A 25852-nucleotide genomic window follows, 5' to 3' on the forward strand; every position below is an offset into this window, starting at 1 on the left:
TACAAATCTGACAAGAATCAAAGTATGTTCAGCAGGCTTACTGTGGATAATTAAGTTTCTAAAGTCAGGAAGACTTGCATTAGACACTAGAAAATACTTCCTAGTGGTAAAGAACTCCTAGGATAAATTACCTGATGGGTCTGTGGAGTCTTTAGGCAAATGCAAAAGAGGAACAATGTGGTTCTGAGGAGGAGAATGACCTGTAGACCTCTGGAGGCCCCACACTGCCCAATGATTGGACTCATTTACAGAATGCAGAAAGTGTATTAATAAATATGGGCTTCATAGCTGAAGGACCGAATTTTTAAAAAATACACTAAAGACATCTATGCAGGTCACTTATTTTAGAAGACAAAAGGTGCCTTGTGTTTGGTTTCTTATTTGTTTCTTCGGCTTTTATAAGACAGGCTACAACTATTAATTTGAGCCAAGTACAATAGCTCTTATTTATCAATACTACACTGTTTATTCGGCCCCACTTCAGAGCAACAGGTTACTTATAGCCTTGAGGAAAATGGCTCTTCTCATGCAAGTTTCTTTCCTGCCACCTTAAGTAGTGAAGGACTACACACAAATACACTTCTAGTCTAAGCAACTGGGACTCTACAAGATACGTTTTGTTTCCACAGATGTCAGTAGATTTGACAAAAAAGAATTGTTTAAACTACATTATTGATTTATGCAGAAAAAGCATAAAGGCAAAACATTTGATGCTTCTGTGCCAGCACAGAGTATTACCATGATGCTTCATTCGTAATTGCAGACCTGGTAATAAAAAGTTATGATGTCCATGCAAAAATAAGAACTAAAGATCTTCATAGAAACGTTGTCAGGTATTAAGCTAAAGTTTTGTGATGCAATTTATTTTTACACAGTATATAATATTTTGGAGTCTTATATCCCATCATCTCCCAAATCATCTTTAGGAGACAGGAAGGCAGCAGCCATGACAAGAGTAAAAAACACCTGAAACAGCTTTAGGTCGTGAAACTTTCTACACGTGTCACACTGGATGGCTGATACGTCCGTAAAAGGCACAAATATTAAATGATTTTCAATCTGTAAATTTTAGGCACTGATACTCTGGGTCAAGATGCTATCCATGAATATCCAGAAGCTTAAGCAAACTACTTCTTTACCACAAGACTATTAATTTAAAATAATTTTAAGTGAAAGTGCATAGATAAATGGCACCTGACAGCCCCCAAACCACATGGCTCAGATATTTGACACTACAGAACTTCAAAAGCAAAGTGAACTCACTGTAGCTGGTAAAGAATTTCCATGTTCCCTGTCCCAAGAAGAACTCAAATTGCAGGCTTCTGGACTGTATCCTAAGAGAAATACCACACCATGCCCTTGCCCTGTTTCCAGGCTCTCTCTTAAGACCACTACAAACAACTGGTAACTAACCTTGTGGCTAATGTCTGATATCTGCATGAATGGGAGTAGTCCAGAAATTGCTGTGTAAACTAATTTGATCTTGGGAACACTCATGTCACTGCGAAATGTAAGGACAGCAGCACTATGACACTTGCTTTTCTTTTAAAAAACACCTGATATGATATACAAACATTTCTGATAGTCCTACAAAAATATCTTTTAAAACAAAGACATAATTTTTGTATAAGTGCACCACCTTGTGTCCGTAAAACATTTTTCCCGAACTAAGCTTCATTAAGAACTACTGTAAACATTTCTGACAACCAGAACATACCCATCAAATATAGCCATCAAATTTGCTACAGGAAAATAGCTGGATTGCGGAAATTAGACCCAACAATTTTTTAAATATAAAAGAAAAATAAAATCCTCATCCTTCAGTTTTCAAAACCACAGTCTCATGGTACAAAATTCAGAAGGCTATCAGATGACAATAAACTACGAACTACAATGTACCACACCACTTTTCTATTGTCTTATTATTTGTATTCTTAGAGGGAGGTAATTTGGTGTAGTTCCCGTGTGAAGTCATAAAAAGGGAAAAAATTGTACTAATTTTCAACCTGCTAGAAACATGTTTGGAATACATCTTGTTGATTACTACTTAAAAAAAAATCACATTGTTCAAAGAATTAGAACAAACATGTTCTTGAAGAAAGAAAGCTTTTGGATTTTAGAAACACTTTCTGGTACTTGTGCAATCACCTATTACACACATTTTTTTTTTTTCCATTGATGACTGGCTGGCACACCAATACAGGAATTATCCAGAATGTGACATGGTTACACAATGCATGTAGCTGATCCAAACAGATGCTGCTATACACAAATAACAGTTCTCTTAAGAATAGATTTTTTTAGTCACAGGACTTAATACTACCAAGGAAAAAGTCACTCACAGAAATGTACAATGTAATGGTCCTAGAAGTACATAATTCTAGTTGCAGAAAAGACTGTAAATAACTGGCTCTTGGTCACGGAATAAAATTCTTAAGATATACAGGAAAAGGTTATAGACACAACCTTACGCAAAAGAAATAGTAGCGTTTCATTTAATACAAAAATACTCTTCAAGAGAAAAATACAAGCAAGGGAACACTTCAAATAAAGGCCAAAACTCTCAAATATTTCCTGCACATCTCTATCATAACCAAATGAAGGACTTCTTAAACATTATGTTCATCAAATTAATTTTGAAAAGGATTTGAAACAGAAAGGGATAATGATGCAGCTGCTGTTTTACACTCCTTCATGAAGTCTCGTCTCCATACAGTACTGTTGGAAAAAAACCCAGAGCACTACTACCAATATGAAATAGTTATATACACAAATATTTCTTAAAGTGATTATTAGAAAATTTCCCTACACTTTTTATGCTGTTATAAGGCATTACTTTCAGTCCCATTTCAGGATTCCACTGTACTAAGTTGCGTACTGATTACTCTGGTTGGATCAGAACAAATACAACTTGTTGATGTTCATAACATAACCCAGATTTTCCACAATCTTCAGTAATGCTGTTAGGTTCTAAGTTCTGGTCAAACACTTCAGATACCGTGGTTAGTCAGTTGGCCTGTAAGCAATCACAGGCTGTTCTTCACCAACGTCAATCAACATATTTAGTGGCACATGAGGCTTGTCATAGCCAGAAAATTTGAGACAGCTGCTTGGAAGGACTGTTTGTTGTATTTCTGTGGCAGAAACCTCTGACCCTGAAGAATTACTGCATATATCCATTTGGCTACTGTCAGAAATGAAATAACTCTCTTTTACTTTGTGAGTCTGTTCATCATCAGAAAATACCTCTCCTGTGTCTTCCTGCACTGACACCTCTTCTGTTTTGGCTGGTGCCTCTGGGGGAGGAACAGAAGATGTTCCTTCACTGGAATTCTCAGGATTAACAGTATCTTCTTTTGGCTCTACCTCCAGTGAGGTTACTGGCAACAATGAGTGGTCTGACATGAAGTTTATTACAGATGTGTATTTGGCTTCTGATTTCGATTCTAGAATATTGTCTTTGTTTAGGCTTCTTATCACACTGACCTTAAATAGAAAAAAAATAAAAAAAGCATTGTTAGTTCCACATAATCTACTAATTTAGTGGCTTTATCTTCTGTCAAAGTTTAGAAGAGGGGGAAAAAAAAAAAAAGAGAGACGTTCGAAGTAGAAATTTAATGTCATTATAACCAATCCAAACACAAATCAGCAAAATTAGAATCTGGCAAGGTTATTAGCCTATATCTATGACTTTAACCGCTCATTAACATTTAACATTAACAATTCTCAAAAATGCTTTCTATGCACAAACACATTTGCAAGGATCAAATCCATTTCATGTCACCCACTGTATTTTAAGTAATTTGAAGTTTACAGTGTAGAGGAGAACAGCAAAGGAAGAAAAAGCTCTAATACTCTTCAACTAGCTGGGGAAACCTTCTATACTCTATGTCTAACGAGCGTTAACTTGCAACAACTAATATTTTGTGGCAACTGTCTTGACTGAGATTCAAATGACAGTGGGTTGTTTTTTTTTTTTCTTTTCTTTGGGCATATGAGACTCTCAACTAAAGCAGCTGCTTGATTGTTACTCTTTCTTATTTTTCCTTCTATTGGCATCTGCTTTAAGCTGCCAGGAAGCAGATAACTGGAAGGCAGCAGTCCTAAGGTAAGAAACCTTTGCCCAGCTTTTAAACAGATGGAAAAACTCCCTAGACTTTTCATTTCCAGGAAAGCTCAGGTAAAGCATAATGGTCATAACCTGTAGGGAAAGAAATGTCTAGTACACATTCAAAGGTCGGTGACAGGCTCTCAGCTCCAAGATATAAGCAGAGATGAGTTCATATCATTAAACCTGTTACTCATTAATTATTTTAAAAATACTTTAAAAGCTTAATTTTAATTCTAAAATAATCAATAATCAATCATAAGTTATTAATTATTTATTTTACATTTCCACATTATTCATATCACCTGTAGTGAAACTATCCTGATCAGCTCTTTAATTTATATTTGTCACTAGAGACAGAAACGGACAGAATCAGAGAATATCCTGAATTGGAAGGGATCCATAAGGATCATAGAGTTCAACTCCTGACTCCATTCAAGGCAATCTAGAAGCTGAATCATACATCTAACAGCATAGTCCAAATGTTTCTTGAACACTGACAGGCTAGAGACTGTGACCATTTCCCTGGGGAACTTGTCTCAGTGCTCGACCACCCATGTAACAATCTTTGTTAACAGTTATTGGTTCTGTTCAGCTCCTTAAGAACAAGGATATGGAATGTGAATCAGACTGTGGTACACTGGAACCTAGGAATCACAAGATAACATACAGCCCAGTAAAGAGAATATGGGCACAAAAATTAGTTTCTACAAGGTGACCTAATGTGTGAACTTGGAGGATGCATCAGGAAGCTCAGAGGAGTTAAGGAACACAAATTCTATTTGTGTAATATTCTTTATCCTGGTCCCTTAGATGCAATACCACAGTGCTACTAGGAAAACAGAGTAACTATGGATCCCTAGAGCATAGCGCTGTCATTCTGGATAAGGTGCCTTTTGCTTTAGTTACGGGACTGAATTTTTAAAAACCACACTAAAGAAACCTATGGAGGTCACTTATTTTGGAAGATAAAAGGTGCCTTTTTCACAAAAATTCTTGTGCGTATGTAGGCCATATTGTTATATAATCAGACAGTTACACAGCAGTGTGAAGTTAAAAAAGATTTCCAGTATTTCACTTTCTCAACACGCCTATGTGAGGTCTACCTGCAGATTCCATCAGACAGGTTTCTTTAATCTTATTTTTCAAAGTCTACAGCATGAATGGCTCTCTCTGATCTAGTCTCATGGCTCTGTCACAGTCAATGGAGAGAAACAGGCATATCAGAGAGTGTTTTGTCTGACCAGGCATGCATGTTATTTTAGAATGAGATGTATCATCTTGTGTTGCACAAGCTGATAGACTAGGTTACTGCTTACTACACAGTTTGAAAGCTCTTTCAACTGCTGCCGACTGTACAGTTGTTGTGACTAAAGAGACACTAGGTGGACATAATAACAGTACTTCTCAGATGCTCTGCTCTTGCCTGGTGTGAAACAAGGAGTGTTGCTGTTCTTTAAAGAATGTCCACTCTGTTTCCTAAGGAAAACAGGAGCTTCCTACAGGAGCTTTAAAGGTAGAGCAGCTCCTGACCTCTCTTTCCTTGTGACTGCTCAGTGTGAGACCAGGTTTGCCCTAGTTGTTCTTCCCTCTTCCTTACAGCACTATTACTCCCTCCCCTTATTCTGCACATCACCTTAAGAACACTGTAGGACTCAGCAATATCACAACGTAATGACAAAATCTCATAGGTGTCCAGCAACAGGACAAGAGGAAATGCGTACAAACTGAAACACATGGAATCTTATCTGAATGCAAGAAAACAATTTTTACTATGAGGGTGGTTAAATACTGGAATAGCTTGCCTAGAGCGGTTGTGGAATCTCCTTCCTTGGAGATATTGAAAACTCAAGTGGACAAAGTACTGGGCAACCTGCCCTCTTTGACCCTGCTTGAGCGAAACTGTAAGACTAGACAATCTCAAAAAGTCTCTTGGGATTCTGTGTCTCTGCTACTAGAATGAATACAAACAACCATTTTTTCAGTTAAAAAGAGACTGAAGTCTAGCCAGAAAACAGATTCTGGTTGCAGAAGCTGTCAAAATATTAGACTAGTATAAATCCTAAACATCTATGAGACCATGGTAAAAAAATCAGGCAGGCATAAAGATGATATAGTTATACAGTTATATAGTATAAAAAACCTAATGCAGTTGAAGTATGAACTTACCAAAGACTTAGGAAGCTTTACGTTCTTCTTCCTTAGTTTCTTGTAGCCACAATATATCGCAAAAATTAGACTCGAGCTCAGAATGACAGTACATAGAACGATGATATCTTGTGTGCCTAAGAAGTTAAGAGTAAAATCTGTTAGGAAGTTTTGAAAATCAAGTCACTGCTCTGTCATTTAGAATAACTTCAGAAGCTCTAATAGCTCAGAAAGCTTAGCTGTAATGTGTGAATTTCTCAATTTACCAGCTTTCTTCACTCAAGAAAACTTAATTTATAAAGAATTAATTCAAGTAAATAAAAGTTAGAATTACAGAAGATTTTCAATCTATATAAACACAATCATGTTTTTATAGAGGTAAAGGAACGTTATAGTTAACTTTGTGTTCCTTACAGATTTCACATGGGGATGAACAGATTTGTATGTTTTCCGTGCGACAGCATGTTAACTGACATAATAATTACATATAGTCTATGTATAACAACATTAAAATGTCAAATCTTCCAAAACATAAAACTGTTAACTATTGCTAGCAAGATTCCACTAGTCTGACTCTCCTTAATGTGTTGCCTCCCTTCCCTCCCCACCCCACCTTGGTTATACTGCTGTTCTTGTGCATAAAGGAACACAACTGCTTCTATCAATTTTATCTCTTTTCTCTAGTGAAGTTTCAGGTCACAAGGAAGTAACATTAAGAAGTTTGTAGAAGGTTATCACAGATAAGAATATGGGTCACTAGCTGCCTTTGTTCTCTTTTATTAAGAAAAAGATGTCAATAGCTTAGTTTTATGACCACAAGTTTACAGTTGCTTCAACCTCAAGGAAGCCTATATACTTTTACACATTTTCCTCAGTAATGTGACTCAGTAACGTGACTGAGCCATTTGTTAGAAGAGACAATGCTTCTGAAAACCATCTACCTTGATGAATGATCCATTTGTCATTTACTAATTACACCAACAATTGGGTGCAATGGAAATAGGTTTTGCAATATCCATGAAGCAGCAAAAGCACCTCAAAAAAAGTCAGGGTTACTTTAACACATGATCTTTAAAGGCCTTTAAACTGGGAAGTGCATTTGGAAGACAATGACCATGTTTTCCCTTTTTTCATATTGTCCCATAGGCATCCAAGTCATCCCATGGCTATACCAAAGTTCGAATATTCAGCTAGTACAGATCTCTGGTCAGACTCAGTATGTTCTTACTAAAGTTTCAGAATCCTCTTACTCAATGTCCAGTTGAGAGGAACATGAATGCAGCTTTCTTCTGATGAGGCGCTAACCATCAGATGATCATATAAAATTCCCCTTGCTGAAACACAGTAAGTGGAACCTTCAGCAGTTACTGGGATGTTTAGGATGCATTTACGCATTGTACAGCTTTCTTCAAGGCTAATCTTCAAGTTGTCTTCTTTAGTCTGCAAAAAGTGAAAGTCACATTATATCATTTGACTCAATACAACAGTATAAATGTTACAGTACCTTCCAACACTTCAAAAAATATTACAGCAATACTAGATGTGGCTCCCACATCATCTATATGTCTTGTAAAAGCTACATGAACTTAGGGTATCAGTTTATGAGCTACCTTAAGACATTATATTTGATCAGACCATGGTGCTTTCAGCTAAAAATTGTCATGTTTATAGTCTAAATTTGCATTCCTAGTTGACTTATAAAACTAGTACCTCAATGCACATGAAAAGAATATTTCTAAATATAGTGGTAACAGTATCTCAAAAATGTAATCTTCTTAAATGAAAGATCTATCTAGACAAGTGGATGGGGCACAAGTAAAATTACTGTTTTAGCATGTATGCAGAAAACAACCACATGGTATCAATTAGCTATCTTCTGCACAGCTACTGCAAGAATCTCATCTTTGTTATAAGATGTCCATTTGGACAACTAAAATCCACATATCTCATTGTGAAAAACTTGACATTTCAGAGCTTCAGCAGTCCTATGTTTTGTTCAACTGTTTTCTTAATATCTGTCGGCTTTGTGCCATAGCAGTGAACTCCTTGTTTGTGTTTAAAGTAAACAAGTATTTTTAATTTGAATTTTTCATTTTTGAACTTACCTCATTTGTACTATCCCAAAAAGTCACCAAGTACACAAACTCTGAATAAACATCTTTCATCAACGGAAGATGCTCCATAGATGGCAATGGAGGATGGTAAATATCAACCATGATTTTATCATTGTGCCTTGAAAGACTCAGTTTTGGTGGTCCTATTTTTCCTGCAACACATTGCACCTTTGCTATTAGGCCAAAACTTTTAACATAAAATATGCTATTTATAGTTAGCTTTCCAAGATTTGTCAGAGATTTAAGAAGAATTACACGTTTATTTCAACGTTGTTAATATCACACAGCTGTGATAGCTGGAACTAATGGAGGCATTTGGATATATTAATGAATATGTTTCTAAAATGAAAACAGAGATTGGCTGCGTAGGTAACTGTTAAGCAATCTAACTTTTCTATACACCATAAGGCCATAAAAATTCATCTCACTGACAAAAGAAAAAATAAACAAAGCAATTAAACATATATACGTGAAGAATTACAGAACACAAAATACTGCTGAGGTTCCACCATAAATCACGCTCAGCTAAAAATGATACTGTACTGAGACAAAGGCTATCTGAACATCTAAACAAATCTTATCTTGAGTAACAATGCTTAGGAAGCCTGATTTCCCATGGCAATGGTGTACGTGAATTTTTGGTGTGCAATGATCTGACTGAACATATGAGTATCTCATTCAACAAAAAATTATTTTGTCTCTCTCCTCTATACATGGCTACCAGTTGTCTGCAAACTGTCCAACTCAGCATTACTACCATAATGACTTCCATCCCTTTATCAAACACTAGAAACCAGCCACTGATTCCAAGTATTCGGAGTGGTGGTTGGGGAGGGAATCATAGCAGAAAACAAAAAGGGACTCCAACTCTGGCAGTGCAGAAAGCCAGCTCTTCCTAAATAGCAGCCCCAGTCAAGGACAATCTCATTGGCAATGTCCTGCCTGAAAGCTATATGTTGAGAAGGGACCAAGTATGAGAGGAAGTCTCTTGGTCATTCCTTGCTCTGCTGTGTCTACTTCGCACTTCCTACACACTGCTGGGGCCTGCCCCACTCTTTTGGACAGGCTGGCCTAAAGTCTAGACACACTATTTACTTTTACAACAATATGAAAAACTGATTTCTCCTGAAGCAGCCCAAAGGATTTACAAGAATAATGAGTAAGTCTTAGTTATCCATCTACACTGGACTCCCATAGCTTCTAGCAGCCAGTACACAGGATTATCGTGTCAGGCAAGGCATCACCAACCACCTGAATACTACTTCATTGATGCTTAAAGGTCCACAGCCTCCAGCTGCAGTTTCCTACCCTAAATTGGTATTAGGGTAGAGAGATCTAGGATACCAGGCAAGAATATCGGAAGGATGCACAGAATGCACCTCTTTCTTGTCTATGGAAGTTTTGAAAAAATATTCAGATACCACAGTGACAGGGCTAACAAGTACAGAGGCAGAACCACAGAAGTTCCTACTGAAAAAACATCAACTTTCACTTCATCCTGGACTCCTGATATTCCCAAATGAGATATAATAATAGAGCATAAAGGATAATTACTTTTAAACTGTGGGAAAACTACAAGGTTTAGATTATGACGGAACTTACCATGCTTTTGTAAAATAAACTCATTTGTCTCAACATACTCAGACTGTTGTGATCCAACAATAGCTTTAACTCGAATCCAGTGAGAAGAAAACACATCATCTATTTCCCGTGAGAGATCACAAAAATGAGCCGAAATGTTCACACATGTTGAGATGTTCTTATATTCACCTGAACTATAAAACAGACCAAGTAATAGTTAATCCACTTTCAATTGCACAGTATTATGTAATATACTGCTCCTGTGACAAAGCATCTGTGAGGGTGACAGAGTACTGACACAGATTGCCCTGGGGGCTGTGGAATTCCCCACCCCTGGAGACGTTCAAAAGCCATCTGGATGTGGTCTGGGCCAACTGGTTCCAGGTCATCCTGCTTGAGCAGAGAAGGATAGACTGGATGACCATCAGAGGTCCTTGCCAATCTCAACCATCCTGTAATTTGACAAATTTTGCCTTTATTTACACTTAGGCAACCTTCCCCCTACATGACTTCACCATACAGAAACAAAAGAATTTACCAGGGGCTGATTGATTTTAAATGATTCTAGGGAATATCAGGTATGGGAAATGACAAAAGAATAAGAACTTACTTGTATGGTTTGATTTCCACAATAAAATGAGGAGTTTCAGACATAGGTGGGTATTCCCAATGCAAGACGGTTCTGAAATTTTCAGATGTTACTACAACCTGAGTAGGTGACTCCACTAGAAGAAACAGAACAATTGCACTGTGATAAACAGACCTAATCAAACATAAGAATAGCCAAATTACTTGAAAAATTTACTTACTAAATTACTTGAAAAAAGGCAACAAGCTCAAAATTACTGGAAAAATTAGACAAAAATTGCAAATAATTCCTCCAAATGGACTAGTTTGTCAACAGTATGAACACATATGAGCCCTGCAAGCTCATTTATCCTTCTTCTTCTCTCCTACAGAGACAGCTTTCTTCCTGTTTGCAACCCAGAACCTCAGATAACGCCATGCCCACTCAAAGCAAGACCATATGATATGATATGGCCCATATCAGTTACAGAAGCTGTGATGATTATACCCCTATGTTCATATTATAGAGATATACCGGCAAGACAGATAATACGAATTTACTGAAGTTAAGGGAGATTAGCCCAGCTCCTGCATATTTCTTTTGCTCTTCAGAAACTGAATGGGGGGAAGAGAACACCAAAGCTGTGCTCCAGGGCAGTTGTACTGAATCCTACTACTTCCTGAAACAGCCTTGCCGAAACACAACCAGCCTGCTGGGGGAGGCCTGGGTTCAATGTCAATTTCTGACAATGACATTTTTACCACTCCAGCAGTATTTCTGGAAAGCTGTGGTAATAATAAACTACTAAGATTTGTAAGGAATTTGAACACTGAAGCTATAATGTAGTTCCATATACAGGAAAGCATTCAAAGTACATTTAGTAAAAAGCATCAAGGGTAAGACAGTAAGCAATAAAAAAAAATAAAAAGCAGCATTGACAGTTTCCTCATACAACAAGCTTTTATTCTAAGCACCAACAGCAACAGGGATATTGGGGGAGCAGTTGCAGGGAAAGGAAAATTCCTTTATCTATTCAAGGCTTACCCATGGTATTCAGAGGAGAAAAAGTGAAGGTTACCCAACTGATTTCAGTTGTTACTTTTTAGCTTCTCAATGTGTAGTTTGGCATCCTTAACATTCTGGTAAACACAGCTTTGGTGAATCACTGACAGGTAACTCGCATTTGACCTGCTCTAGACTGCTGCTTGTTTCCAGAGCAAGAACTCCCATTTCACTCTGACATACTGAGGGAAAGTAAATAATTTTCACATCTTGAGAACAAGACCACAAAGATAACACTCCACAGAAAGTAATACATAGTGGTTGAGATATGTTATTAACCACAAAGATTTGAGACACGTAACATACGTCACTCTGCAAATAGTGCTGTGGTCTAGTTAAGTTTTAATATATACAAAAGTGGTATTTCAGTTATTGGAAAAAAGGAACACAATCATCAAATTCTGAACCACAAGAGAAAAAAAGATGACAAATTGATAGAAGAGGTGTGAAAGAACACAAGCATTACTTGAAGTATTTAGTTTTAAGGCACTGTATAGGGAGTCTTACAAAATGTTACTCTTGGGTACTATTACACTAATAGAGCTACACTTAACAAAAGAGGGGGAAATGAAATCCCAGAACACATCTGAACTGTCAGTAGAAGCTACATGGCTTTTAGTTACACAATTACACACCACTTTGCCTTCTTCTCAGTCCTCCTACTGCCCATAGCCACATTTTTGTTTTATTTTGTACACAGACAGTTGCTACCCTAGATTTCAAGAGAGTAAACTTTAAGCTACTAGGGGAGCTACTTAGCAGCATCCCCTCAGAATCTGCTTTGAAGGGCTTAGGAGCCAAAGAGTGCTATTCAGTTTTGAAAAAACACCTTTTAAAATCACCAGAGCAGGCAATCACCTGGTATCCTAAGTCAAAGTAGCAGGGCAAACAAGCCAGGCTCAGGAGGGAACTCCTCTTGGAACTCGGGAGGAAAAAGAAACTATATGATCTGTGGAAGAAGGGTCAGGCTTTGCAGGAAGAATATAGAGTTGTGGAAGGAGGGGTCGAGGTGCTGCCCTCTATCTCAAGAAAGGGATAGTATGTGAAGAGCTGTCATTGAAGAGTAGCCACAAACAGGTTGAATGCTTGTGGGTAAAAATTAAAGATGGAAGAACCAACAGGAATCTTGTGGTTGGTGTATACTACAGGCCACTCGATCAAGCAGAGACAACTGATGAAGCCTTCTTCCTAAAGCTACAGGAGACTTCGCGCTCGCAAGCTCTCATCCTACTCAGGGACTTCAACCACCCAGACAAACGCTGGAGAAGTAGCACAGCAAGCTGTAGGCAATCCAGGAGACTCCTGCAGTGCATCAAAAATAATTTCTTAGTCCAGCTGATAGAGACCCCCACCCAAGGAGAAGCAATACTGGACCTTATGGTCACCAATACAAGTGAATTCATCAGTGACATTAGGATTGGTGGCAGCCTGGGCTGCAGCGATCACGCACTGGTGGAGTTCAAGGTCCAGAGGGATATGAGAGCTGAGGACTATAGTTGGGACACTAAATTTCAGGAAAGCAGACTTCCAGCTCTTCAAGGAATTACTTGCCAGGACCTCCTGAGACATGGTCCTCCAAGACAAGGGAGCAGAGGACAGAGCACAACAGAGCACAATATTTCAGGAAGCTTTCCACAAGGCGCAAGAGCGTTCAGTCCCTGTATGTAGAAAATCAGGCAGGAAAGGGAAGAGACTGGCATGGCTGAGTCGAGACCTGCTGGTTAAACTAAAAAAGAAGAAGGAACTGCACAGGCAGTGCAAGCAGGGACAGGGACCTGCTGTGTAGGGACAAAGTCAGAAAGGCCAAGGCACAGCTGGAGCTGAACTTGGCAAGGGAAATAAAGACCAACAAGAAGGGCTTTTACTCCCACTGATGACTGGAAATGGGGATCATGTATCAACAGATGAGGAAAAGGCTGAGGTACTCAACAACTTTTTTGCCTCAGTCTTCACTGATAACTACTCTCCTCGCCCCTCCTGGGTCATAGGACAGCAAGATGGTGACGAGGCGGGTAGAATCCCTCCCACAGTAGAGGAGGACCAGGTTTGCGAACACCTAAGGAACCTGAACATATATACGATGGGGTAACAGCAGCAGTGGACACGGGTAAACCGACATGTGATCTATCTAGACTTCTGTAAAGCCTTTGACACAGTCCCCCGCAACATCCTTCTCTCTAAACTGGAGAGATATAGATTTGATGGGTGGACAGTAAGGTGGATAAGAAACTGGTTAGATGGTCGTATTCAAAGAGCAGTGGTCAATGTCTCAAAATCCAGATGGAGATCCATGACGAGTGGTGTCCCTAAGGGGTCCATACTGGGACTGGTGCTGTTCAATATCTATATCAATCATATTGACAGCGAGATTAAGTGCACCCTCAGCAAGTTTGCAGATGACACCAAGCCGAGTGGTGTAGTTGCCACACCAGAAGGACAGGATGTCATCCAGAGGGACCTGGACAGGCAGGAGAAGTGGGCCTCTGAGAACCTCATAGGTTCAACAAGGCCAAGTGTAAGGTCCTGTACCTGGGTTGGGGCAATCCCCGTTTTCAGTACACGATGGTGGATGACGTGCTTGAGAGCAGCCCTGCAGAGAAGGACTTGGGGGTGCTGGTCAATAGAAAAGTTGACATGAACCGGCAATGTGCGCTCGCAGCCCAGAAGGCCAACCATATCCTGGGCTGCATCAAAAGAAGCGTGGCCAGCAGGTTGAGGGAAGTGATTCTGCCCCTCTATTCCTCTCTTGTGAGACCTCATCTGGAATACTGTGTCTAGTTCTGGAATCCTCAACATAAGAAATATATGGAGCTGTTGGAGTGGGTTCAGAGGAGGGCTACAAAGATGACCAGAGGGCTGGAGCACCTACCCTACGAGGACAGGCTGAGAGAGTTGGGCTTGTTCAGCATGGAGAAGAGAAGGCTCAGAGGAGATCTTATAGCGACCTTCCAGTACCTGAAGGGGGCCTACAGGAAAGCTGGAGAGGGGTTATTCATAAAGGCTTGTGGGGATAGGACCAGGGGGAACGGGTATAAACTGGAGAGGGCAGATTTAGACTAGACATAAGGAAGGAGTTCTTTGCCATGACAGTGGTGAGCCACTGGCACAGGCTGCCCAGGGAGGCTGTGGCTGCCCCATCCCTGGAGGTGTTCAAGGCCAGGTTGGATGGGGCCTTGGGCAGCCTGATCCAGTGGGATGTCCCTGCCCATGGCAGGAGGGTTGGAACTAGATGATCTTTAAGGTCCCTTCCAACCCTAACTATACTATGATACTATGATTTGCTGAGGAAGACACAAAAGGCCAAAGCTGAAAAGGAGTTCAAACTGGCCAGTGTTGTCTCAGACAACAATAAAAGCTTTTTGAAGTACCTTAGCAAGTAGAGGTCCAAGGAAAATATTGGACCAATACCTGTTGCAGATGGTCATATGACTAAGAGAGATGAAGAAAAAGCAGAGGTATTCAGGGTTTTGTGTCTCAGTTTCTAATAATACTAGACTTTGGGCTGCCCAGTCCTCTGAGTCAGAGGAACCCAAGTGCAGGAACAGTGACTTTCCATGTGTGGGCACTGAAATTTTAAGGGGCCAGTTTTATCAGCAGAATGTTCACAAGTCCATGGGGACTGATGGGATTCTCCTCACAGTACTGAAAGAGCTAGAAGATGCTACAGTTAAGGCTCCTCTCAGTCATCTATTGAGGGTCTAGGAAGGTTCCCATTGACTGGAAGCTAGCCAACGCTATTCCAATTTAAAAGAAAGGCATGAGGGAATCACAGAATCACAAGGTTGGAAAGGACCCATTGGATCATCGAGTCCAACCATTCCTAACACTCCCTAAACCATGTCCCTAAGCACTTCATCCACCCATCCCTTAAACACCTCCAGGGAAGGTGACTCGACCACCTCCCTGGGCAGCCTGTTCCAGTAGCCAATGACTCTTACTGTGAAGAATTTTTTTCTGATATCCAACCTGAACCTCCCCTGACGGAGCTTCAGGCCATTCCCTCTTATCCTGTCCTCTGTCACTTGGGAGAAGAGGCCAGCTCCCTCCTCTCCACAACCTCCTTTCAGGTAGTTGTAGAGAGTAATAAGGGAAGAGCCAGAAAACTACAAACCTTTCAGTGTAACCTCAGTACCTGGAAGAATTATGAAGAGGGTAATGCCGGGTGCTACTGAAAGACATTTAGAGAACATGACAATCATCAGGCACAATCAACATGGGTTCACATAGGAACAGCCCTGTTTAATTAATTTAATACTCTTCTATGACAAGGTCACCTGCCTAGTGGGTGAAAGGGAAAGTGGTAGATGTAGTTTTTCTGGATTTTAGTAAGGCTTTTGATACTATTCCTCACAGCATTCTTTTTGTCCAAGTGTGGGATGAGCTGGTTCATGGTGCTCCGGGTGAAGAACTGTCTGCACAGCAGGGCTTAATGGGCTGTAATGAAAGGCTACAATCTGCGCGGTGACCAGTCATCAGTGGTGTTGCTCAGGGTTCAATTCTAGTGCTTGTTCTGTTCAAGATTTTTACCAACGGTCTGGATGCAGGAGTTCAATGCACCATTAGCAAGTTTGCTGATGATACTGATCTGGGAGATGCAGCTGACTGTCCCAAGGGATGACAGGCCTTGCAGGGGGTTCTAGATAGATTGGAGCACTGAGCAATGATTAATGGGATTAAATTTAACAAGTCCAAATACCAGATTCTGTACCTGGGCTAGAGTAATGTCAGGCATAAATATAAATTGCAAGAGGAGTGGCACAGGAATATAAAACTTATGAATGATGAGTGACTAACTAGAACTAAAAAGTAACTACCAAGTCACTCATTCACAGCTACATGAAAGACCGCTCAACCTAATTCTCCATTCTTCCACCTAGAGATGATTTTTAATGTGCTCCAGCTCTGACACTACAAAGGAGCTAGCAGAAAACAAGCTTTCCTGTGAAAAGACAACTTTCTTCAGAAACTATACCACCATATAAACCACCTTATCAGCCACCAGGAACATTGCCACCACCACCACCACGTTAAAATCCCTGACAGCACTTACAGGTTGGCCTTGTTCACTTACAGGAAGGATTTTACACTTAGCACCAGCTCATTCTTTTCTTCCTCACTTTTAATAAATCTGCTTTCAGTGCTCAAGGACACTATCTCCCGCTCTGGTATTTTACTTCATATCCTCAAAACAGACCTAAAGGACACCTGACAAGCTGAAAGTCCTAACTCTATTTACAAACAAAAGTCGGTAAAGAAATACGGTTCAAGCACACTTTCTCTCACCTCATTAACCTCTCAATGCCTCACAGGCTAGGAACTATTTTCTTGTATTTTTCTAAAGGATGATACCTTATTACTCCTTCCATTACTTCCCTTATTCTCTACAGGCACCTGTCATCTTGTCTCTAAAGTGGACTAATGGATATGTGCTAAAGTCAAATGTAAATTGTTCTTAGCTTGTACTTATTTTTGACGCTTTCTGGCTCTACTTTAAAGCCGAAGGAAGAGTTCGTTTCCTTTCACCAGTTATTTTCCTGGAAGGCTATCTCTACCTATCTCTACCTGCAAACCTTGCCTAACCAATTTGACTCAAAGACCTGACTCTATAGGTCATTTATTAACAATTCACAGAAGCTTAGCACAAGTGACAGCAGCTTAAGATGCAGAAGTGAGTGCTCAGCACTGCAATAGTTCAGACCTAAGTATCTCAGAAGGGGCACAGAAAATTAATCGGCTTGTTATCACCTATTGCAAATCTACTTTTAACACCTTGGTCAGACAACTACAGTCCCTTTCTACACCTTTGTTACCTGCCCTGCATGCTGCACCCCAGCCAATCAAATGAGTCTTCACTGTCCAGCTTGCAGCACCAATATTCAGGCTGTCTACTTGACTTGTAATGGTTTCTCCTCCAGCCAGTACAGACACAGAGCCTTATGACACTTCAGTCTCATTTCAGTCCAGCATCAAGACTACAGACCAGAGAACACTGCAGATTTTCAAAGTGCTAATGTTTAGTCCTCATAATTGCTATTTCTGCATACTACCAGCTAAAATATTGTAATACTTTGTAAACACTGTTTTATTTAACCCATAATGAAGCATTAATTTTCAAAACACATTACACACTGTTCTGTGTTCTTCAGCAGGCATGACTGGAAGAAGATGACAGCGGCTACTGCCACAACGGTAATCTTTATACATAAAACTCCTGATTTATAACAAACATAAATGCAGAAACACTTAATGTGTTCAATTCAAACAGTGAGAAACCAAGTGCAGAAAAAGTGAGACGAAAACCAATCAGCAATTCTCATCGTGATGTGTAGGACAGGGTCTCTCAATCGCAGCAGTGATGCATGATACAAGACATTCAACATGTTCTAGTTTGATTCCAGTTCAAATGCAGTGATTTCCATCCACAGCTAGTGCTGTTCACCTTGCGATGTAGGACAGCACTACTGTCTGGCAGAAAGGCAATAGAGATGTCAGCAAGAACAATTTTTCACAGAAACTGAATTTGGTGCATGCATTGTGGAACAATGTAAGAGGACGCTCAGACAACAGCTCTATGCCCAGACAATAAAGGAATAAATGGCAAAGGTAGGTCCATCAGATACACTTTTTTAAAGAATACTAGATGAACTAAGCATGCCTGGATTTTGAAGATAAAGAACTGCAATGCTGGAAAGCAAAGACTGCAGTAGGGGAGGCGTAAAAGCAAGCACGATCACAGAGTGGTCCAGAAGTTGTGCATTTAATAAAGAACAGACATGGGAAAACAACCACATAGCTTATCTCAGCAAAGCTGCACCTGCATCAGTTTTAAACCAGTATAAACTCAGAGAGAAATCTGACTATTAATTTGTTCGTGTACAAATAGTCCAGACTAACTATTCCTGCTGTAGAGGTAGTAAAGATCTTAGCAGATGTGACTACTATGGAGTGTACCCCACAACATCCTTCTCTCTAAATTGGAGAGAGATGAATTTGATGGGTGGACTGTTGAAAGGATAAGGAATTGGTTGGATGGTCACATTCAGACACTAGCGGTCAACATCTTGATGTCAAGGTAGAGATTCGTGACAAGTGGTGTCCCTCAGGGTTCCATACTGGGACCAGGGCTGCTTAACATCTTCTTCAATGATATAGACAGCGAGATTGAGTACACCCTCAGCAAGTTTGCTGATGACACCAAGCTGAGTGGTGCAGTTGCCACATGGGAAGGACAGGATGTCATCCAGAGGGACCTGGACAAGCTGGAGAAGTGGGCCTGTGTGAACCTCATAAGATTCAACAAGGGCAAGTGCAGGGTCCTACACCTGGCCTGGGGCAATCCACAGTTTCAATACAGGATGGGGGACAAAGTGATTGAGAGCAGCCCTGAGGAAAAGGACTTGGGAGTGCTGATCGATGAGAAGACTGACATGAGCTGGCAATGTGCGCTCACAGCCCAGAAGGCCAACCATATCCTGGGCTGCATCAAAAGATGTGTACCCAGCAGATCAAGGGAGGTGATTCTGCTCCTCTACTCCGCTCTTGTGAGACCCCACCTCGAGTATTGTGCCCAGTTCTGGAATCCCAAACACGAGAAGGATATGGAACTACTGGAACAGGTGATCAAAGGAATGGATCACCTCTGCTACAAGGACAGGCTGAGAGAGTTTGGCTTGTTCAGCCTGGAGAGGAGAAGGCTCTACAGAGACCTTACAGCAGCCTTCCAGAATCTGAAGGGGGCCTACAAGAAAGCTGGGGAGAGACTGTTTACAAAGGCATGTAGTGACAGGACGAGGGACAATGGCTTTAAATTGGAGAGGGAAAGATTTAGATTAGACATTGGGAAGAAATTCTTCACAATGAGGGGTGAGGCACTAGAACAGGCTGTCCAGGGAAGTTGTGGATGCCCCATCCCTAGAAGTGTTCAAGCCCAGGTTGGATGGGGCCTTGAGCAGCCTGGTGCAGTGAGAGATGTCCCTGTCCATGGCAGGGGGGTTGGAACTAGGTGATCTTTAAGGTCCCTTCCAACCCAAACCATTCTATGCTCCTATGATTCTATGTAATCAAACTACTTCTCCATGTGCAGTTACCTTAACTAATGTATTTAATTTTTGGAGATGTTTACATCTTCAACAAACTTCAATAGCTGACAGGAAGGAAATACACGTGGGAGGAAGTTAAAAGCCAAATGTCACTGAAAGGCTTTTGTTTTACTGCAAATATCTGCTATTTGGTTGCAGGCTGCTAAGAAATAAGGGCTAGGGGTGGGGGTTGTTTGTTTTTTTTTTGTTGGTTTGGTTGTTTTTTTTCCACAAAGTAACAAGAACAGGTGTACCTCAGCTGCATTTTCTAAGACTAAGGAAGATAACCCATAGAACTAACCTACTAGTTGCACGGAATATATGATAATAGTCCTACTTCAAGAACGCCAATCAAACCAAAAAACACTTGCTTGTATCTAAAAGACAAGTCCAACTTGTGTTGTTCTGTATATTCACTTCTCCAAGCCAAAACCACCACTCTGCACATCTTTCACAAACCTCAGCAGGGTCAGACACATGCAAACTGGAAAAGCTTTCTATATGAGCTTAAAATTAGACTAACTTGTTTCTTATAGTGTACCCAAACAATATCACCTAAGGAAAGTATTCATGAACTACAAGTCTGAAGCAGCCATATATTCAATAAAGTCTATTTTTAAAGCGTATACACAGAAGGACTTAATACTTTTTATTTATGTGGATGTCTCACTTGTTCATTTAGCCTCAGCAATGCATTACCCAACAGCAAAAATCAAATCAATGACCTGGAGAAGGGGACATTTCACAGATGTAAGAAAGAGACAGACAGACTGATGTTTGCTATATTGTGCAATACCGAAGTTCCTCTCTCTTTCTAGCAGAGGCCACAAGGCATTACTGCATACAGAGAGGCATTTGTTACCACTGTTCATGCATCGGAATTTAGCTGGAAGTGCAATAACACATATTATTATATGCAATAACTCTTATCAGAATAGCGCCTTATGAGTTCATAATGCATTCTCTATGGCACAGCTATCTGAGAAAACAGTGATTTAAAGAACCATGGAGTTCATTCAGGTTGCGTGTACCTATTAAACATCATTTAGGCACTGAAATACAGATTGAAAGCACAAACGGGAAGCTTGAGAAGACAAACTGTGAAGAACCAAGTAAAAATACTTTTGAAAGCCCTCTCTTTTTTTTGATTTTCATGAAAAACAACAAATCCTTATAATCCCCAAGTGATACAGTTTTAAGCCATTTCAATAGGACAAAAGCAACAACTGAACTCTGCTGTGGATTCACACCAAGTGGGTTACTCAGCCTGTTAAAAATATAACCAGGCATAGTGTTAACAAATCAGTCCCTTCTGGGCCTCTGACTTATGCCATTCTTATGCTAGCCCTGTGCTCCAAGTTCATATATCCACTTTAATGGCACTCAGAAAGCAGCTTTGGTGACTTCATAAATGTAAAAAAGTAATTCTCCTTAACTTTCATCACCATTGAAAGAGAAGACAAGGGAAAAAAAGATCAGCTAAACCTACACTACCCAAGAACGCTTCTGCAGGAATCTCCAGCCATACACAATAAACAGAGAAAAGAAAAAAACAAACATGGCAAGAAGGCAGCCTATACTCTGGAAAATAGATTCAGAAGAGTAGCAGGTTTGTGCTACGGGTAAAACAGCACATAAAAAGAATGCAGTCTGCATTTCCTTCTACAACGGTCCTCTGTCATCATTTAGAGCCTCACTTCAATCTGTTCCGAATCAAACAAAACTGGTCAGTGTTAAAGTGAAGAATAGCTATCTGAGGGCTAGAAGAGAGCTAGAGCACTGCCCAGAATAACAGGGCAGAATTTCACCAGGCAGAGATCAATGCTAGCACAAGCTGTGAGGGCACCAAGCACATGCCACGGGGACAAATGGGACACCACTGTCAGAAAGGGGGCTCTGCCTGCTGCTGTGCTCCCCCTCAGGGAACAGGAAAAAACATTCACTTCACAAAGGATTATGAAGTCTTTGGGTAAAATTCAAAGCTTTTAATTTTTTTTAATTTTAAATTAAGTTAACTTAAATGATTTTACAGGAATCAGAAATAAACACTATACACAGTATTTAGTGCATTTTTACAGCTTCTGTTTACAACAGGTTTTTATTTTCTCAGCATCAGAGCTTTGACACTGTTCGTGGAGCTTTTAAAATTGTCATTTATATAAATCTCTGCAAGGTGGTATGCTGTACTGAGGAGAGCCAGCCCTAGATCACCGTCTTAAAAAAATCCACAGTAAGTTGCACAAAATGGACTATTTAAAAATTGCTGTAAAAGTAGGAGCTAAAAATTGTTTTATCTATTTTACAACAATTCTTCCCTTTTGTTATAGCTGAAAAGTCATTATAATAGATGAAGTCTATTCTATCATCTGATTGGTTTTTGGCTGTAGCTGGACAGACAACTGCTAAGACTGCCAATAACCTCAACCATTAAAGAACAAATCAAGTTCACCAAGATCATCACACACAACAAGAAGTCAGCCACAAAACCAAAACACACACATCCCCTTGGACATCCAGATTTCAATTTGCAAGAAACACCTGAACGGCTCTCAGAGTCTCCAAATCTTTTTCTTCTACTACTATAATCTTGATCAGGGACCTCCTCTTCCAGGATATTTAAATACAGGCTGAGTTCCCATCGACTAGCCCCAGTCACCCTGATGAGTCACAGGCCTAGCTATGCAGGCATGGTAAGCAAACACGGGTATGAAATGCAAGGGTGGTTCAGCTACTCAAATAATTGCCGTGGGGTTGTCTGTTTTTTCTAAGCAAAATTGTGTTCTACAACACAAGATGAAGATGACTGGGCATTTCCTTGTTACACACTCAGCCTTGAGGTACATATTAAACTGCCAGCATGCTAAAAGCCCTACTGAGACTTAAGAAAAAAGAACACTGTACCGTTGCAAATGGAAGCCTCATAAACATGCTTCAGAATTCCCCTTCTTCTGCTTTCACCCTTCCATCGTAAGCCAGCATGTCTGCTTGCATCAATGTAATAATGAAATAAGGACATGGTATTTGTTTGTCATTACCAATACAACCAGCATTTTCATTCAGCTAATACACTGGAATATCTATTACAATTCCTTTCACCAAGTCTTTTTTTCACTAAAAACATAAGTTTTTGCCAAAATGATGAAGTCTCTGAAGGGTACGATTACAGAGGCTTTGGCCAACCTGAATGCTAGTCCCTAGGAAAATGCTTGTGTTTTCAAAATCTAACTTGGAAGCATATACTGCTCCTTTCATCTGAGAGTTTCCTGCACCCATGTGCAGAAAAAATAAGCTTTTTGCCTCTAGGCAACTTGCCATATATCAGCTATACCACAGCAGGTTTCTGCAGCCTTACATCGAAGTAATTATTGTGCTGGATTAGGCAGGATTATGGCAGGTTTGGTTTACAAGTCATTTACTGGTACTGTGGCTTTACCTTAAAATTGCTTAATGCAATATAAAGTAGCATATTCTATTAGTAACAAGAGCATGCCCTTAAAAGAAGTGACATCAAATGTCAAAAGTCAGCACATAACAAAACAAGCCTCCTTACTGCTAGATTTTTTAAAAAGGAGTTTTGCTGCAAGGTTTACTGGTTAACAATCTGTCACCAAGACAAACAAGGTTGGACATTGAAGATATAAATGACCAAGAGACACGTCAGCACACAGATTACTATTTTTACTGCTCCTAGTCCACATCAAGTAAACCTAAGCAGTCTTCCAAATACCCACACAGTGTGGCCCATCCCCAGTGAACGTGCATTATGTGTCTGCAGAATCCAAGGAGATCGGGCACATAATCAGTGTTACTGCAAGCACACTGGGTAAATGGGTCTCGCTCTGCGAGTAAAGATCAGGGCAGTACTGCTGCATTTACCTAGCCAGCGGATTTTGCCAAGACCCTTCATGAAAAGCATAACACACGGCACCTTGCAGACAGCCCTCATTTTTAAAAATTAAGTGTATGTTCTCTTTTGACCTGAGTTACTAGACAGCAATCTCTGGTTTTAATGAGCTGTTGCAGTTTGAAGTGAAATTTGCAAACCAGATTCAATATTTATTTCACATTTTATTTATAACAACTCTGCCCAGAGACAAGACATGAATCTGCTCCACAGAGTCCAGAGGCAGGTCACAAAGATAATCAGAAGGCTGGAGCATCTCCTATACAAGTACAGACCGAGCGTTGATCTTACAGAGTCTAGAGAAGAGAAAACTCCGGGGAGACCTCCTAGCAGCCTTGCGGCACTTAAAAGAGGGCCTACAGAAAAGCTGGGGTGGGGCTCTTTATCAAGGAGTGCAACGACAGGATGAGGGGTAATGGTTTTAAATTGAAAGAAGGTAGATTTAGATTAGAATTAGGAAAACATTTTTTTCCTGTGGGGGTGGTGAGGCACTGGAACAAGTTGCCCAGAGAAGTCATGGATATTCTGGAGGTGTTCAAGACCAAGCTGGATGAGGCTTTGAGCAAGTCTCCCTGCCCACGGCAAGGAGCTTGGAACTAGATGATCTTTAAGGTACCTTCAAACCCAAACCATTCTATGATTCTTTGCTCACTGGCTACTCCCATTCCCACTGAAAAGCGGCCCCACACCTGTGGTCCAGGCCACGATCTTGACACCTTTTTTGGACTCTCCGGTCTGGCACTCTCCATCTTTGCTGTGAAACTCCCAGTTTCTCTGCTTTTTTGGGACACACACGTTTATCAAGGCCTGTTCTATGCACACCCTACTCCTGCTTTACATGGCAAAACACAACAGCACCTGACAGGACAGCGTAATCAGCCACCTGACTATAAGGTACTGCACCCATTTATGGCAGGTGCGATACAGCCAGGGCTTACACCTGAACAGCAACAGAGATAAGCCTGGGAAAGCGCTGACGGTGCTGCGCTACCAGAACTGACCCGCATGCCACCAGAATGATGCAAAAAGTAATTACTCGTTCTTGTCTTGCTATACGTGATTTGGTGGAATACACCTCCCTGTGTCCAGCGCTGTCATAAAAGACGCTTGCTTTCCAAAACGAGCCTTAGGAAGCATATTTGCCGGCATTTTTTGGTATCAAGACCACTTCCACGGCCAAGCCCCATCTCGCAGCCCGGGCAAGGGAGCTGCGCAGAGCGGCACTCGGCGCCGCCGCTTCCCCCCGGGCTCCCTCAGGGACCGGCCAGCGGGGACCGGGACCACGCTGCGGCGGCGCCAGCCGCTCTGCGCCCTCGGGGACCCATGCGGGCCACGGTCTGCTCTGCCGTCCCGTTCCGTTACATCTCATTCCATTCTACCTCGCCCCGCCCCGTTCTTCCCATCCCTTCCCGTTCTTTCCGTCCAGTTCCACCTCAACCCTTTCTATTCCTACTCGCCCCGTCCCTTCCCATTCTTTCTGTCCGTCCCCGTTCCGTCTCGCCCCGTTCCATCTCGCCCCTCCCGGCCGCTCTCCTACCTGCGTGCGGCTGCTCCCCGCGGGAGGTTACGCTGCGGCGGGGCGCCAGCAGCATCGCCGCCAGCGCCAGGAGGGGCAGCGGCAACCGCATGGCATCTGCGGGCGCTGAGCGCAACCCCCTCCCCCGGCTCCGCTCCCCTCTCCGCTGCCGCGCCTGCGCGCTGCGCCCGGCGCGTGTGCGCCAGGGAAGGGGTGGGCGGCGCGGGGGCGGAGCGGGTCACTGACGGGCAGAGCCGCTTCCCGGCCGGCAGGGCGGGGCGGGCTGGAGGCGCCGCGGAAGCTGGGAGCGCCGCTCGGGGGTGGGGTGACGGGTGGGGGCCGGTACTTGCCTTTGCCGTGTCTCGGCTTCGGTAATTTTGTGTTTTGTTTGAATCTATGTTGTACCTGCCAGCCCCGGGCGCTGGAAAATCATAGAATCGCCAGGTTGGAAAAGACCTCCAGGATCATCGAGTCCAACCATTCCTGTCTGCCACTAAACCATGTGCCTGAGCATCTCGTCTACCCGTCTTTTAAACACCTCCAGGGATGGTGACTCAACCCCCTCCCTGGGCAGCCTCTGCCAGTGCACGATGAACCTTTCTCTGAAATTTTGTTTCCTGATATCCAGCCTGAACCTCCTCTGGCAGAGTTTGAGGCCATTCCCCCCTGTCCTGTCCCCTGCCACTTGGGAGGAAAGGCCAGCTCCCTCCTCTCTGCAACCTCCTTTCAGGTAGTTGTAGAGAGCAATAAGGTCTCCCCTCACCCTCCTCTTC

The 25852-nt window shown here is 41.6% G+C and overlaps 1 protein-coding gene across 1 annotated transcript; it reads right to left on the minus strand.

Moving 5' to 3' along the window:
- Positions 1 to 216: 216 nt before the first annotated feature.
- IFNGR1 (interferon gamma receptor 1) lies at positions 217 to 25265 on the minus strand. The gene is made up of 7 exons (XM_054063057.1): positions 25101 to 25265; positions 10562 to 10676; positions 9973 to 10145; positions 8362 to 8522; positions 7507 to 7696; positions 6278 to 6393; positions 217 to 3486 (listed from the first exon to the last, which is right to left on the minus strand). The coding sequence occupies exons 1-7, from the start codon at positions 25189 to 25191 to the stop codon at positions 3004 to 3006; spliced, it is 1329 nt and encodes a 442-aa protein (XP_053919032.1). The 5' UTR covers positions 25192 to 25265; the 3' UTR covers positions 217 to 3003.
- Between the last annotated feature and the right edge of the window lie 587 nt (positions 25266 to 25852).

This window comes from Cuculus canorus, chromosome 3 (assembly GCF_017976375.1).
Source record: "Cuculus canorus isolate bCucCan1 chromosome 3, bCucCan1.pri, whole genome shotgun sequence".
In the NCBI taxonomy this organism is placed as follows: domain Eukaryota; kingdom Metazoa; phylum Chordata; class Aves; order Cuculiformes; family Cuculidae; genus Cuculus; species Cuculus canorus.